Source organism: Lepeophtheirus salmonis, chromosome 6 (assembly GCF_016086655.4).
Source record: "Lepeophtheirus salmonis chromosome 6, UVic_Lsal_1.4, whole genome shotgun sequence".
Classification (NCBI taxonomy): Eukaryota; Metazoa; Arthropoda; class Copepoda; order Siphonostomatoida; family Caligidae; genus Lepeophtheirus; species Lepeophtheirus salmonis.
In genome coordinates this window covers 12057920-12074210 of record NC_052136.2, presented here as the reverse complement: position 1 = coordinate 12074210, position 16291 = coordinate 12057920, and the positions used below count along the sequence as shown (strand labels likewise).

General features: G+C 32.0%; 2 protein-coding genes across 4 annotated transcripts in view; both read right to left on the bottom strand.

Moving 5' to 3' along the window:
- Position 1: 1 nt before the first annotated feature.
- On the bottom strand, positions 2–2424 carry GTPBP1 (GTP-binding protein 1). The gene is made up of 5 exons (XM_040715847.2): positions 1957–2424; positions 1123–1897; positions 873–1020; positions 473–795; positions 2–413 (listed from the first exon to the last, which is right to left on the bottom strand). The coding sequence occupies exons 1-5, from the start codon at positions 2139–2141 to the stop codon at positions 96–98; spliced, it is 1749 nt and encodes a 582-aa protein (XP_040571781.1). The 5' UTR covers positions 2142–2424; the 3' UTR covers positions 2–95.
- A 6610-nt stretch (positions 2425–9034) lies between these two features.
- Positions 9035–16291, bottom strand: part of sff (sugar-free frosting) — a 100251-nt gene continuing 92994 nt past the window's right edge. For 2 of the 3 annotated variants that reach the window (XM_040714792.2, XM_040714793.2), the window contains one exon: positions 9035–10150. In XM_040714792.2, coding sequence (XP_040570726.1) covers positions 9785–10150 — 366 coding nt within the window. In that variant the 3' untranslated portion in view covers positions 9035–9784. Of the gene's footprint in view, positions 10151–13383; positions 13587–16291 lie in introns of those variants that run through there. The other variant, XM_071889079.1, reaches the window with a different exon arrangement.

The window sequence follows — 16291 nt, the reverse complement described above, 5'->3', positions numbered from 1 at the left end:
GTCTTTTTGAGTTTTTATTTTCTTTCCTTATTACATAATTTATAATATTTTATAAATTGAGTTAGAGGTTAAAATTAGGAAACCACAAATACAACTTACGACTTGGCCGTTATTTCTGCCGAAACTTTATTGAGAGTTCCCGATGTTGCGGTAGCTGTGTTCTGTTGATTCCTATTTCTTTCCCCTCGCTGTTCGTTCCGTATCATTTTTACTGGTTTGTTTTTTGAAATCATTGCTGCAGTTGAGGTGTACGGAATTACTTTAGTAACTGTTCCCACAGCCTTTGTTCTCCCCTCCCGAAACACTAATCTATTCCCAACTTTGAGAAATTCAGGATGTTTGACGAATTTAAAGTGAACCGATGCCTTGTCACCAGTTCTGAGACAATCCACACTCATCTTTGTAATGGATGCCTTAACAAGAGTATGAAAGTAAATAACTCAATGACTAATACAATCAACTTATATATTACTGTCTGCCGAATGGATCCACAGTGAACCATGGCTTGATATCTGGCAGCAATGGTTGTGGGATGATGAAGTACCATGATATCCCCTTCGAAATCCCAACAGGACTGTGGTTCCAAAGAGGGGGCCAGCATTACCATGCCTTTCCGTATTGCCGATCTTTTTATTTTTTTAAGTGCGAAAGATGCAGTTTGACCACTTCGAACTTCAGTGACCGGCATTCGCTTTCTGTGGATACTCTTGACGGCAATAGAAGTAAAATTGCCCAAAGGGTCTGGTCCCAGTAACAGATTATCGTTTACTCTTATCGTTCCGACGAGATTTGTACCTACCAATTTTTTAGTGGGTTAATTTTGTATATTAATATGAACTAGTTCATTCGTAGATCATGTTAGATATTATTACCCGAAACAACTGTACCAACACCGGGTACGGAGTAAGTATCATCAATTTGAAATTCTGCTGGTTCATTATCAGTATTGGGACTACGAGTGCTCAATAAATTCATGAACATCTTAAGTAGTTCGAGATTTTCGCCTGAAACATTTGAGACCTTAAAATAAAGAAAATACGTCAATAATATTGCTCAGCTAGGAATGATAATAATAATAATGAAAAAAATCAGGTATCCTAATATGAATAACTCATTAATTACTTGAAATATGGGACATAGTCGTTCGGAAACAAATTTAGTCGCTGAAAGTACAACATCATCACTGGATTTAACAAGAACAGGAAACTTTCTGCATCCCGGTGATTTTAGGATACGAACCAAGAGCTTCAAAGTATCCTGAAGTACATTAGGTGGACACATGTCAATTTTTGTAACAACAACAAAAACAGGAACACTAAGCGCAAGGGCTAATCCTAAATGTTCCTTAGTCATGCCCACAATACCAGCATTGGCTCCAATCATTAACATTCCAAAATCCGGGGCATGTCCTGTCATGCCAAACACGGTTGTTTTTAGATAGCGTTCGTGACCTGCCAAGTCTATAAAAGTAATAACTTTGGAAGATTCTTCACAGACGCGGACCCAATCCAGATTTCCATGGTCTGGTTTATTCACGACATTTCCTATGGAGTCAAAGCCCAAAATATCGTTGCCCACAGAGGACGTTCGTCCTGACTCTTGCTCATGCTTGTGACGAAAAAGTTTTTGACGAGCAAATCCTCTTCCATTGTCGAGTTCTCCGTGAGTGAGAACTCCAAGGAGAGTACTTTTCCCCGCATCCACATTCCCTACCACTGCCACGCGGATCTCCATGAAATCCTTTCCGTCCGCATGCTTCCGAATCAGGAACTGACTTGTTCGTTTCGTCTTCAATATCAAACGATCACGAAGGAGCACGAGTTCGGCGTGTAGGGATTGAACGATCGACTCCAAAGTAGCCTTGGAGGCATCGTATTCCGCGGAGTCCAGTCCAACCCTTGGGAAAAAGGAAGGAAGTTAAGGTAATCAGAACATGGTATTTGACAGGAAATGCACCTTTCGTCTCCTTGGGAGTCGGATCCCACTCCGAGATCAAATATACATTCCCCTCTCCCCTCCTCAATCATACCACGAATATGTTCCGTGATCCATTCATATTCATCTTCATTGGGACCCACTAGAGAGTCATGAAGAAGACATCTCAGCCTCTCTGACAGTTCCTCATCTTTGTTCGAACCCATGATATTTACTTACTACTTACGAACTACAAATCAAATATAAATTCTATTGAAATATGTGATTGCCAAAACCGATTCACGTCATCATCCCTACTAACTCCTTTTACTTCCTATACTTTTTTTCCATGACTTCAAATCACAATTACACCATTTTACATCATACAATCTTATTACTTAGTTGACTCATTCCCTTCAAGTTCCTCTCTCTCCAATCACACGCACTCTTTTTCCCTAGCGTCAATCAAGAAGCAGAACTCCTCTTCCTCTCCGCTGTACATATTTCTTCCGTTTCTTTTTAATATTTCAAGGAGAGTGTTATATATAATGTGTACAAGTTGCTACTTGTATAAGCAAATTGTACAAGATACAACTAAATAATGTGATGAATAATTTTAAATTAAGGATTTATAGCCCTTGGGATGAGGGTCATGGGATAATTTAATATTCCATGGATGATCGACATTTGAGTGGTCGTATTTTTGAATATTTCAATAAAAAATACTAAATGATAAGTATTCTGTGGCACAATATAAAGTTCAGAATTATATTACTCATATATACATAATAATAGATCAAAATGAATGATAGTACCAATGTATAGTTGTTCATTAGAATGACGAATGTTGTAATGAAATAATGCATTTGAAGAGGAATAAATTGCGACTTGTACAGACATGGCTCCTTGTAAGCAACATTTATTTATATATATGGCCTAGCAATACATTTTCTACATTCAAAAACGTAGGTGAGCCTGCGGACATCAACAGGACTGAAATATTTTGTAGTTATTTCAAATCATTATGTAATTATTCCCTTTATGATTCATAATTAAATGATAGCAAATACTCGAGTCATAATGGGGTTTGTGCTATAGAAATGTTTTATTTTTTTTCTCTCTTTATTGGTCTAGGTAAGCTACATACACAAAAATATATAAATAAACATTATAGTTTATAATTAAATCCCTCAACTAACAAGACGTGATTACTTTAAACATGGTAAACAGATAATGTACATTATATCATGCATTTTCTCTAAAATATTAATTACATATGTATAAAACAAACATTAAAATAATCTTAAAACTTCACATTAAAATATTAATAATAAAAAAGATTCAAAAGCTTTAGTTTCAATGACAATAAAAAAAGACAACTATTGAAATTTTGAGGCCCAGAACTGTCTATGGGTGCGAATCAGGTGACAAAGAAACTGCCTATTGTTATTCGAACTTGAAGGGTAGAGGTGAATAAGATTCCCTGCATATTTCACCGACTGACCATCTAGATCAGGGATTGTGATGGTGAATGCTGAATACCTTGGAGCGGTACCGATAACAATGGCTCTCAGTTCTTCCTTTCTGACTGGTTTGCCTTCAGGCTAACATTCTAGAAATTCTACTTTTACAGTTCGAGAGAGAAAACTTCATGTCACGTGTCTTTGTTGGAGCATTAGCGACATTATATGTGACCCTTGAATAAAAGCAGAGGAATTACGAACTTATCCCGTAGTCCAGATATGTTAAGGGAAATCAATTCCTTCATAATGCAAAGAGCAGGGCAGTCAGCAAAAACATGTATTGCTGCTGTATTGAATAATTTCCCACAATCTTTGCAAGGAACATTAAAAATAGATGATATCCTCTGGAGATTTGAAATTGCAAAGTAAAACTTTTTCCATCATTTATGTTCGCAATTGAGCTCTGAATTCTCTTTTTCCATGATATGAGTAGGTTTAAAACTTTTAAAAGCTTGTTGCATATTTTTTCTGAACCTTCCTTAAAATTTGATTCTAAAGACATTCTCAAATGCCATGGAACGGGCATTGTATGAAATTCTCGTCTTTTATGAGTGGGTAAAAAAATTTACCACAGTTGAACATTGAGTTGTTGCCTTAATTTTTGAATTGAAACAATATTATTTGATAAAGCCAACCATTCCAATTTTCTGGGTTCTACTAGGTTTTGAAAATAAAACTTCGTTTTGCAATTTTGTCTGACTGGTCGAGGACAATGAAAAAGACGGTGTTCCTTTCCATAGAATCCTTTGAATTGCTGTTAAAGATGGAGAAAATTTATCCAGACGATTATTTATAAAATCCTTTCTTAGGATAAGCCAAGATTAATACGGACTTGATGAGATAGTGGATCGCCACTCAACGTTCGGATGTCGTGTAAGATCAATGAATTTTTTTGGTATATTTTCGGGATTATTCTGGCTAGTAGAGATAGTCCTCCTCCTTGTGTCTTTTGATTGAAGGTAAACAAATTCTATGAAAAAATTAATTGAGCCAGCTAGATTCCATTCCGGTTGCTTTCTCGGCCAGGCGGGGAATAGCTGTTGCTTTGTAATTGTATTAGGAATTAATAAGAAGTTATATAGATCGATTCTCTACTGAAGGTTACATCCTGCAAGATTGTTTAGTGCAGCAACACATAGTAAGGGAGCTGAATGATAGCCTTGCCGACAACTCTTTTCCAAAGCTATAGGGGCACTTTTCCTATCACCCATAGAGATAACTGATGTTCCATTGAAGAGAAGAGCACTGACAGGATTAAATTATTTATTAGGAAGGAGTTTTTTTACCATCTTCATGACATGCCCATATATAATAGAATCAAAAGCCTTGCTGAAGTCAACAGCAATCATACCTCCAAAAGTTTCCCTTTCCTGTACAATCTCAATGGCAGATTGTACATTCCTTGAAATGTCAGAAATCTTTCTTCCCTTGAGGAAGCCTTTTTGATCCCTTCCTATTCTGGTTCAATTTCAGTTGCAAGAATACAAGAGAAATAATTATGTAGTTCTAATTGATCACTATAACCGGTCTCCGATTATTATTGTCCGTCGCCACATCTTTCTTAGGAATAAGAACAATCTGGCCTTTAGTAACTGATTTTGGAAGTTTCTCATAGATTTCCATGGATTTTCCCTCTTGGACTAAGTAGGGAACTACCTCATCCACGCATTGGGTAAAAATCCTTTCACACATACCATCGGGTCCAAAAGGTTAATTACTATTAAAATGCCTTTTTATGTATTTGGAAATGCGATTTTCCATAAAAATTGTATGTGTTCCTGATTTACATCTAGGAAAATTAGCTCTATCACCCGCAATAAGCCTTTGGAAGCGCGTATGGTACGGTTTTAAACATTGATTGTTAGGCCACTTTCAATAATTTTCTTGATTATAGTAGTCGATCGATCTTTTCGTACCAAATTTGTAAGTCTTTTTGATGGGTTAGTTTCCAACATAGTTTTTTTATTTGTATTCCGTCTCAACTATCTCTGAGGTACGAAATAGTTTTCCAGTATGTTTTGTAATTGTTCGTAAAAATAGAGAACCATTATCTAAAACATCTTCAAACTCCGTTTGTAACATTGAAACTTTCCAAATGTTTCTAAAAGTATATTGTAAGGTGGTGGATCTAACTGTTAAAAAAATAAATTATCAATCTTTTTTGGATTAAAAAGAAGGGTTATAATTATGAATTTAGTTGTGTTTGTTGTATTTTGATAAATTTTTTGTCCTTCACTGCCCATCTGGGTATTCTAAGCCTTTTCTTAGTCGTATTATGCTCAATATTGATGTATATCATTTTATGATCTGATTTAGGATGAGGGCGATAGCATGCCTTTATTATCTTCTTGAATATAGAAGAGAAAGCAAAGGCCAAATGGATCCATGAGGATTTCTTCCCACTTCTCCTGGACTTTGTGTGTTATAGACTTAGAATTTTAATGACATCATGTAACTTTAACTCCATGATGAGTTTAGACAGAACTTGAAGATTTGGATTGTGAGTTTTTGAATTATACAAATCCAATTCAGATCACCTATAATCAAGAGAGGATAAATATCGTTTTTGCACGTATTGATAATGGCCGGAAAGAGGGCAGAACACCCAACATTAGGTCCATCCACATATAATAAATAAACTCCCCCACTTATTGTGGAGGAATATTTTATGCCCGTCTCTTGAGTTTGATAATTCCTTCACACACTTGGGGTTATCGATGGACTTTGAGACTAAAGACAGACCCCACTGACGTCTCCAATCTCCTGTGAATAAATAATGGTAATTTCTCAGAATACAAAAGTGACAGCTAGATGAACAAGATGCAGAATAAGGGGATTTTATATCTTGAAGACAAATAATATCTGGCCTTGCTATTCAACATTAAACGATCTGATGAAACAATCATACTTCATTGAATTCAAATCCCTTCCTAAGTTGTTAAACGAGGCATAATATCTATATTACTATTAGTAATATAGATATGAAAATGTCCCTTTCATGGGACCAAACAAAGGAAGCAGTTGTAATTCAAATAATAATTAAAAAACGAAGAAAATAGTTTAACTTTAGTCCGAAAAAATATATTTATAAACAAGAGAAAAAATATTTTAAGTATCTTGTAGCAAAGTTCAGCAATAGATATGAATAATAGCAATAATTATAATAATATATTGTTAATTAGTAATTATAATAATAATGAAATTACAAAATTATAATGAGTTTTAAATATCAATAATAATAATAATAATAATATTAATTCATTAATAACAATCTTTGTTTTCAATTAATAACTTTTGTTCCTTTCTGCAAATCCAAAGTTTAGAAAGACTGCTACAATTAATTTCTCACTTATTAATTAATTAAACTGTTTCACTTAGTAAAATTATTATTTAAAATGTGTATTAAATGTATGTATAAATCTCAACAATCAAAAATATCTTCCTAATTCATGGTAATTAATTATACTTAAAATCGGTCTCGCATCAGTCCCAAATGTAAAAAAAATAACACACAATGTTACAATTTTTTTTTTTTTTTTGCTTGAGTTACATTCAACTCAATCACTCCTCATGTATGTCTATTAACAAATTAATTAATTAATTATAATACATATCACAAACAAAAAACAATTTTTTTTGATTTTTCTGTAATTGTATCTTTTTATAAATTACATCATTTATTCTCTAAATGACTGCGATAGTAAATGAGTTAGAGAAATCTAAAGGGACTGTTTAACGTCCAGCAACACTTATCTGCAGACGCATGGCGCAAACTCAATAGGATTGTAAAGGATAATTATGACTCAAAACATCAATTATGAAATGAGAAAAATCCATGTTCAAAGCAAAGTTTATATCACAAAAAAACAAAAAACAAAAACGCCACGCAGTCATTTGATTTTTTTTTTGACAAAACATCGACTTCCTCTTAGTGTTTAAAAATTGAGATCCTCTCAGATTTTGACTGGATAGAGGGCAAGTAGGCAGTTGCGTACATCAAAGAGTCCCAATTAAATCTAAAATTTGAATTATGATTGATTATTGTGTTTTTATATAGTGCTGTGTCGACTCCATTTTCAAATGATGAGTCACTTTTCAAATTCAAAAAACCCTCAAATGACTTCATACTTTATAGAATCGTTTTGATTTTATTCATTAAACTTCATCAAATATTTAGGGTTGACAATTTTAAATGAGGTTTTTCTTCTGATCTCTGAGCTAGGAAACGGACTAGACATATTATGTACCATGATTTTGTAAACGAATTCATGATCTCACAGCTTCTAAAAAATATTAGCTCATTGGTGCTCATAATGCAAAAAAATTGGTTGAGTAATTCACAAAGTACGAACTCAAAGTATTAATATATGGAGAGTGGACGTGTCTAGCTACTTAACTTTTCTCTAACACCCCTTTTCAAACTAGATTCAAGTTCAAGGCAATTACTAAGATTGGATTACTTTTTGAAGGAATGTTTTTTGAATGATTTTTATATTAGAAAATACAACACTTTTGGGAATGACTTTTTTTAAAGAAAATAAATAGTCTTGGAAAGACCTTTTCGAAGAGATGATTTTTTATTTATTTATAACAATTAATTATTTCTAATTGTGACCAAAAAAATCATTTTTCTAGAATATACTTTCATTTTTTGACAAAAACACTGTCCTTAAGACAAATTTGACAATATGACTAGTGATGTGTCAGTCTTTATTTATTCGGTTCAGTCCAGTCTTAGGACCTATCCTTAAGACTGTCGGTCCTTCGGTTTGTCAGTACTAGAACTGATTAAAACAAGAAGAAATAAAGTTGGGTCACATCATCAAGGACCAAACTTTGTTAGGACTGATATGCAGGACTGAACTGGACAAGACCGAGACAGAACCGGAGGAGACTGCAGTCCTAAATTAAAACTGACACAACACTAAATATGACACACCTTCAGCCTTCAGAATCACGAGCCTGTTCGACGTGACTCGACTCCAGTCGACACATCACTATTTAATTAGCAATAAAAAAATTCAATTGCATTTATTAATTCCGTAAGTTTTTTGTCAATTGTTCTTTCATTTTCAAAAAAGGTTTTTATGTATATAATATTATTATGTAATGTTTTTAACTTAATAAGGAATTCAGACCTACAACAGCAACATACCTCAAAAAAGAAAGAAAAAAGATTTGGAGGCATTAGTTAATAATGGATTATAATATATATATGTAGTAATATGTTACATAGTCTAATAACGTTTTCCTAATAAGACATAACAAAGAAAAACAACAAAAAATTGAAAATCAGCAAAAAAAAAAAAGAATTCTAATTAAATGCAAAAATTCAAAAAATTGCAATGAATGTATTATTTACTTATATATATATATATATATATATTGTAAAGTCGTAAGAATTGAGGCAATAATTTCTTTTGAAAATGGGAAAAAAGTGATCATCATCTTGTCCTATGTATTTGAAATAAAATGGTATTTCTCTAATTGTAAGTAATAAGTTATTTGGCCACTCTGATAATTTGCAAAACAAGAGAGTACAGGGCGTATTGGCTTGCAAATCACACTATTAGTTAAAAGTATATTAAGCAATGAAGTATGTATATAATATGTACCTATTATTTATAACGAAACATAAAAGGTGGGGAATGAGTAGGGAGGTGGAGTAACATATTTATCGAGGATAGTAATTAATTATAATAATATTCAAATATTGTTCAACAAAAACATAAATGGATTAAAAATAAATGATCATCATATTTCATGTGAGGATGGGGAGAGTCTGCGGAAGCTGGGAATGATGAAGTCGAAGAAGAAAAAGTGTTCATATAACCCATTCTTGAGTAGAAACGCTTTTACCAAATAATTGCTGTGTTCTATTCATGAGAATTTCCGTTTCTGTTCGAAAGTCAAAGTCAGGTAAATCATGAGAAGAACATTCCTTATTTCTGAGTATTTGATAATAAGGATTATGATTATCCAGAGAAGAGTCCTCTTCTCCATCCAGAGAAGTAACAGATCCCGTTCGACGCCAATAGGAAGGGGTTTGATTGTTTTTGGATGGAGGGGTTCCTTGAAAACTCGTAGTGAGGGTCATGGAATAAGAAGAAGATCTTTTTCGTCTCGTACTCCCTCCTCTTCTATTTGATCCAGATATCGTGTTCCAGTTATAGTTGGCTGAGGATCCGCCTACAGTCCAGGATGATGAATTGTTGTTATTAGTGGAAGAAGAGGTGGATGAATAAACACTCTCTCTGGAAGCTCTGAGGTAATTGCTTCGAAGAATACTCCTGGGTTGATGATGAAATGAAGGAGTTGTTAAGGGCAAGGACGAGGCGTGGCCTTCATCAAAGACGAGGATCGGAATCCGTAGACGTTGTAGTGGCGGATCCTTTAAGTGCATTTCCATTCATAACTCCACCGTTATTGCTTTCCTCAGATTTACGCAAATCATCTCCTTCCTTGATGGACTTTTTATCCTCATCCTCTTGGCCTTTCTTCCCTCCCTGCTGTTGTTGCTGTTCTTCCATGTTGTCTATGCTACTCCGACTCGCGTTATTATTGATGCTATTGTTATTGATGCTGTTATTATTATTATTATTGTTGTTGTTCAAAAGTGAGCGGTGATTAATCGAATTATCGGATGCTTGAGATCCTCCTTTCTGCCCAGAATCCTCTTCTCCTCCACCAATGCTTGTTTTTCTTCCAGTGCTCTACAAAAAGATAATAAAAATACACACATTAATATCCATACCGTGACTGATTAAAATCAAATTCGTCAAATAAATAATTAAATAAAGAAAATAAATTGATAAGGAAAAAATAATTTCTTAGAAAGCCTTAGAAAGTCTCTTTTTGTTTTTTTTATAATTATCTTTTATGCCATGGTCTTGAAAAGAATTATGAAAAATAAAGAACCATTCATTCTACACATTATGAGCATATTCAGGCCGTCCGCAGGAATATATATATATATATTTTTTTTTTTTTTTTTTTTTTTTGGGGGGGATGAGTTATTTTGATTTTTTGAGAAAAAATTCTATTCGAAAAAAAAAATTTAAATTAAAAATATTAATTTTTTTGGAAAAAAATTTCAAAAACCCATTGCTATTTTCAAAAAAGAATTTTTTATGAAAAAATTTCAAAAATCCACAGGTGTTCGCAAAAGATAAAATTTTTGAGGAAAAAAATTGAAAAATTAAATTTAAAATATTAAATTTTACAGTAAAAAGCAAAAATTCATTAACTTGGGGTTGGGGGGGGCTCCAGTCCATCCTCAGCGGACGGCCCTGAAATCACATAATTATTTTGAATCAGTTTATGTACTAATATAATTAATTATATTTTATTAAGAGGATGGAATTCAAAATATATTCAAGAGAAGCGTAGGCCGGACATTAATGTAATTAAGGCGTGATGAGACTGAAAATGGTATTAGGAACAAAGCAGTTTTAATATATTATTCTATATACATATGTACAAATTATCATGTACACAATATTTTAGCAGTTATTATGAATTGGGAGAGAATTTCACTTCTAGGTTAGGCATTGAATGAACACTGAGCATAGTGGCTTAACAATTACAAAAATATTATATCCCTTATGCCAACTAGCTTAATTAGTCCATCTAAGATGAACAATCATTACGTACATGCATTATGTCGTGATGGGACGAGTAATCAGAATCGGGTGTTTTTTCTGGAATCTGCATTAGGAAAATAATGTTTAATTTGCGATTTTGATTCTTATTTATTAATTGTATTTAACAATTTATTACTTATATAAGTGATGAAAAAAAAAAAAAAATAGCTCCCCACTCACTAGAAAATTTAATATTTGAATTTTTTTTTTTCAAAAAATTTTATATTTAAGATTTAATATAATTTTTCAATTTTCTTTGAATAACTATATATTTCTGAAATTTTTCTTCAAAAAATGTTACAATAAAAATTTAATTTTTTTTTTTTTTGAGAACACTTGGAGATTTTTGGAAATTATTTTCTAATGAATTTTATTTTTTCTGAATAATTGTAGATTTTGAATTTTTTTTTAAAATCTAAGTTCTTAGGGTTTAACTACGACTCAGTGCTATGTCTGGACACGAAGATGAAAATTAAAGTAAATAAAAATTGATGCAAACATTGCAGCATTTGAAAAATGAATTATTAATTACTTTATATTGATTACAATTAATAAAAAAAAATGTGTATAAACTCCTGTAAAACTGTAAAAAACGAGTAAAATGAAGGACCTTACTTAGAAGCTAATATCTTTTTTATTTTCTATTCAATTTATTTATATCCTACCTGAAGTCATAGAATAGACTTTATATTTCAAATTAAGAAAAAATTGTCTTTAAAAAAGGTCGATTTTGAACGATAATTATTGGTCAATTTTATTAAAAATGTTTTAAAAAAAAATCAAATGCTGAAATGTTTATCAATTTATTTTCGTAGATTTAGTTCTTTCATGTCGAAATATGGCACTGAATTGTTGATATACCTTAAAAACTTATTCAAAAAAAGTTTTAAAGGCAAAACCTATATCTGTTCAAAGTTTTAATGGTTATATTCGTGTTCTACGGCTGAAATAACAATAATAAATATGGCTTTCAACCTGCAGGGGCTCCAGACTTTCATTTTGTTCTATAGTGTTATTACCTGTGAACAATTCTCTACACTATTTGAGAAAATATTCCATAGTTGAGAAGAATGGTCTAACTATCAACTGATTTTGGGTATTTCCCCAGTTTTTCTCTACGTGAAAGGTTGGGTGATATAATAAAGGTAAGGATATGCCAATGGTGTAGAACCGTAGATAACTCTAGTTTGCTTGAGTGCGCTGTTATTGTTATTGTAGGAAAAACTTTTTGATATACATACATGTATATATTTTGAAATCTTAGCCTATTACAATAAATAAAACATAAATTACCCCAGCAATAGCTGACATGTGATATCAGCACCCTCAAGTAAAACTTTTTATTATTATCTATGTATAAACTTGCTAATCAACAGCACTAATAACGGTATGTGACGGGAAGCACGAACTGTATTTTGCTTATTCAAGTCCTGTAATCGGGTTGGAGTCCCACATTTTGTTCTTGCTCAGAGACAAAGTACTGAGGCGGTCAAGTTTTGGGATTCTATGTATAGACAGCTAGCAAGAGCTCTACATGATTATTTCACTTTGTTACAGTATTCCCCCTCTCTAGCTTAGAGTGACCATATCTGGATTTCCAAAAATGAGGAAGAAAATAAGCTTAATATTGGATCTTGTTTTTTTTTTACAAAATATATTTTGGACATTGAATTTTGGATTTGTGTCAAAGAAAAATATCTGTTTGAATTCTCAAAAATAAAGCTATCTTTAATTATTATTTTAAAAATTGAACGAGGATTACATTTGTATTTTTCGAGAAATCATCGTCAATTTCTCGACTCAAATATGTCTATACAATGTTTGGCTATATGTACGTATATGCTATATGAAGTAAAAAAATTAATTGGGATTTTTTCAATTTCTTGATTTTTGTTCTGGATCATTTTTGTTTTATCACATTTTGTAATGAAATCGATTTGCAGCAGCATGTATTACTTGTTTTCTATAAAACACAACATTTCATAAATTTATATTAAAAAAATCCACTAACTGGTTGTAAAAAGAACAGTTCATGTCGGTGAAAAAGAGAACGATTAGTCACTCTACTCTATATATCCCTAACTGCGTGTCGGTTATGATCTATTTCTCTCTCGATTACTACATTATTGCACATATTTGATAAGTATCAAATATGAAGACCCCTATTCCATTCAGTAAGTGCTTGAATAAAAGCTATAAATGAGGAAGAGCAAAAGGAAAAATATATCATTGAAATCAATTTAACTCCATTCTTAAAAGTTTTATGAGTGTGCTTAAAAGAAAAAAAAAGAAAAAAAAGAAAAGAAGTTATGTATGTATATTTGATAATTAAGATTGCATGCAAAACAAAAATAAATAAATAAACCAAACAACATAGTTATTAACATTTGTAGTATGAATGTATTCAGCCACATAAATATATTAATATGTATATATGGTTACATCAGAGTAATACGTCACGTCAACTTGCTTTGGCTTACTTAGAGGTCAATGCTTAATCATATTTCTGTAATGATTGTATAAGTAGGAGGAAGATAGAAAAAGAGAAATATCCCAAAAGAAAATAGGGATAATGAATAAAGTTTATAAGTTAATAACAAGCATATTATGTATGTATGTATGCAAAGACTTCTTAGAAATGTGAAAAGGATCGAAATCCCGGCGAGCGTAAATTAAAAAAAAGTATACAATAAGGATAACCTGTAATAAATTAGTTTTCTTATTAATTATTACTCCCTATTTAGAAAAATTAGGGATTAAGGATATATTAGCTCCTTAGTGGAGGGAAAAGGAGCATATTCGGCCTGTAAAGATGAACTTCTTTTTTCGATGACGTCAAAAACGACATGATGGCCATCGAACTAAGCTAATTTTCTGTCAAACTAACGCAGCTATGAATGTGAGATCTGTCTTGCTCATGCTTAAAGAGGGGATGTGTGTAAAGAAATAACTAAGTATAACGATTAGAAAAAGAAAAAAATAGTGGATGCTTGTCCTCTTTCTTTTGTTTATTATTTGATTAATCGTGTGTGGGCTAACATTAACATCTCGCCTATCTTTAAAAATTGATAATAAAATTAATTTATATGAATTTAAATATTGTTATAATATTTTCACTGCACTAATGGTATTTCAATTTCAATTCTAGAAGGTTCTCCTCTTTATAGCAGGGTTCATTTTATCTCTCCAAAATCATAATTCATTTGTAGCATATGTCTCGCTCACGTCTTCTCCTTGTGCTCTTAGAAAAAACATATCTCTACTCATACTCTTGCTGCTACTGATTACAAAAAAAAAAAAAGAAGATAACAAAAGTTTGATGATGGAGTACTGTTTATTAATTATGTGTTTCGAGGTCTTCTCGCACGCTTAAAAATGAACATATTTTCCCTTCACTACTACTTTTTTATAATTTAAAGCAAGGTTTGGCCATCATGTATTCGACCTTCCTAGGATTTTCAATTTGATGTATCGTACCGTCTGTTGGGCAAGACAGACAGATTTGACTAAACACACAACCACTCATAGTCTATGACGTCACTATTAAAAGTGTGGTGGAAGTCAAACATCAGTCGTACACGTGTTATGGTATAACCTTGTATTTCTATTTACCTTGGTTTAAAGTAATATCTGTCAGAAGAAATGTCGTTTCTGTAAGTTACCATATTTTTTATATAATTTTCTCAAGAAGGATTTTTACGCTCACTGGGATTTTCATGGAACTTATTCATGTAACACGCACTCTTTTCCTCCCTTCGTTTTTTTGACCAACTAAAAGCTATTTTATTGGATCTAGGAAAACTCGCCTTTTGAAAAATATATTAGGATGACACTGTTAAACAAATTTTAAACAGAGATGAATCGATTATGCTAATGTATATCTTGTAGCCTGGTGGTAGGAATGTCAAAAATTTTTGTACAACTATGAAAAATAATCATGCATTAACCTCAGAGACTGTTTTGAAAAATCTTATAAAATTAAAGAGTTGACCTTCTAAATATTAACTCAGCACTGATGACTTTACTATATATTTGCAGTTTGGTTGAAATAAGAACCCCTCTTCCTTGGGGTCCTCGATTTATAGGAAATACCTCGCTAATTACAAAACTTTTGCTAAATGTTACTTTGAAAATATAAGTATATTGCTTTGGTTGATATCGGCTTATAGCCGAGTTACTACTATTAGTGATTTTTTTTTAGAAATGTTATCCCAAATATCATTCAATGATCCCCTCAGATCCCAAATATTATCATAGCAGAAAATATATATATGTACAAAATAAATATTTTTAAAAGGATATCGAAATGATCAACAATAAGGTTTTTAATACCTTATTATTTACATTCAAATTATGGTGGTTAACTTTCCAAAGGTGAGTTTGCTTACACCATTTTTTCTCTTACTAGAAAAGTTATGAAGTGAATGAGAAAATTGAATTAAAACAATCGTTTAATGAATGCCTTTGGGAGTTACAAAGGCTTGTTTCATTAATCATATTCTACTAACAAAATAAATACATCAACTACAAAAATATCTTTTGATTCTTTAACCCTTGTGTTGTGTTAAGAGTCAAATTGAATAGATAGGCTGATCAAGACTCAAGTCTAGTGTGTAAAATTATTACGATTTGAAAGGACATAACATGGATGTGCAATGTTTGCAACAACAAAATTTGCTAACGGGTCATTTTGGATATGAGATTTAGTCCCCGAAGAAACTAGGTTCTTTGATATTCATTTTTTATTATTTTACTTCTAATCAAGCACAGAGATCAAATTGTGTGTTTTTGATGTTATAACACATGGGCGTATAAGTGCGGGGCTTCACACATAGATGTCACTATTTTTTAATCCACTTCATTTTCAGTTATTAACAACCTTCAAAAGACAGCAGTCAAAATTTGTTATTCACTTTTTCTTACTTTTCTTTGTCTTATACACCAAAAATAAGTTATGTAAAATGTTTTGAGATGAAAAAATGTAACATAAGTTTATAACAGGTATGGTGATATAGATATTCCAGAGATCTATCTGAGGCTGAGGCAATTTCATTGATGCCCCATATTTTTTGATTAGTTTGTTTGTCTGTTTTGAGTGGATTAATAAAATGCCAGTCACAATGAGTCAAAAAACATAATCAATGTATTTTTTTTCAATGTTGTCCAAGGGTTTATATATTTATTATACGATTGCTTCAATTCCATCCCCCC

Coding starts and splice junctions, on each gene's coding strand:
- GTPBP1 (XM_040715847.2), bottom strand. CDS start 2,141: ATGGGTTCGAACAAAGATGAGGAACTGTCAGAGAGGCTGAGATGTCTT. Junction 796..872: donor TGTTGGTACAGTTGTTTCGG/GTAATAATATCT, acceptor AAAAATTGGTAG/GTACAAATCTCGTCGGAACG. Junction 414..472: donor GTGGATCCATTCGGCAGACA/GTAATATATAAG, acceptor ACTCTTGTTAAG/GCATCCATTACAAAGATGAG.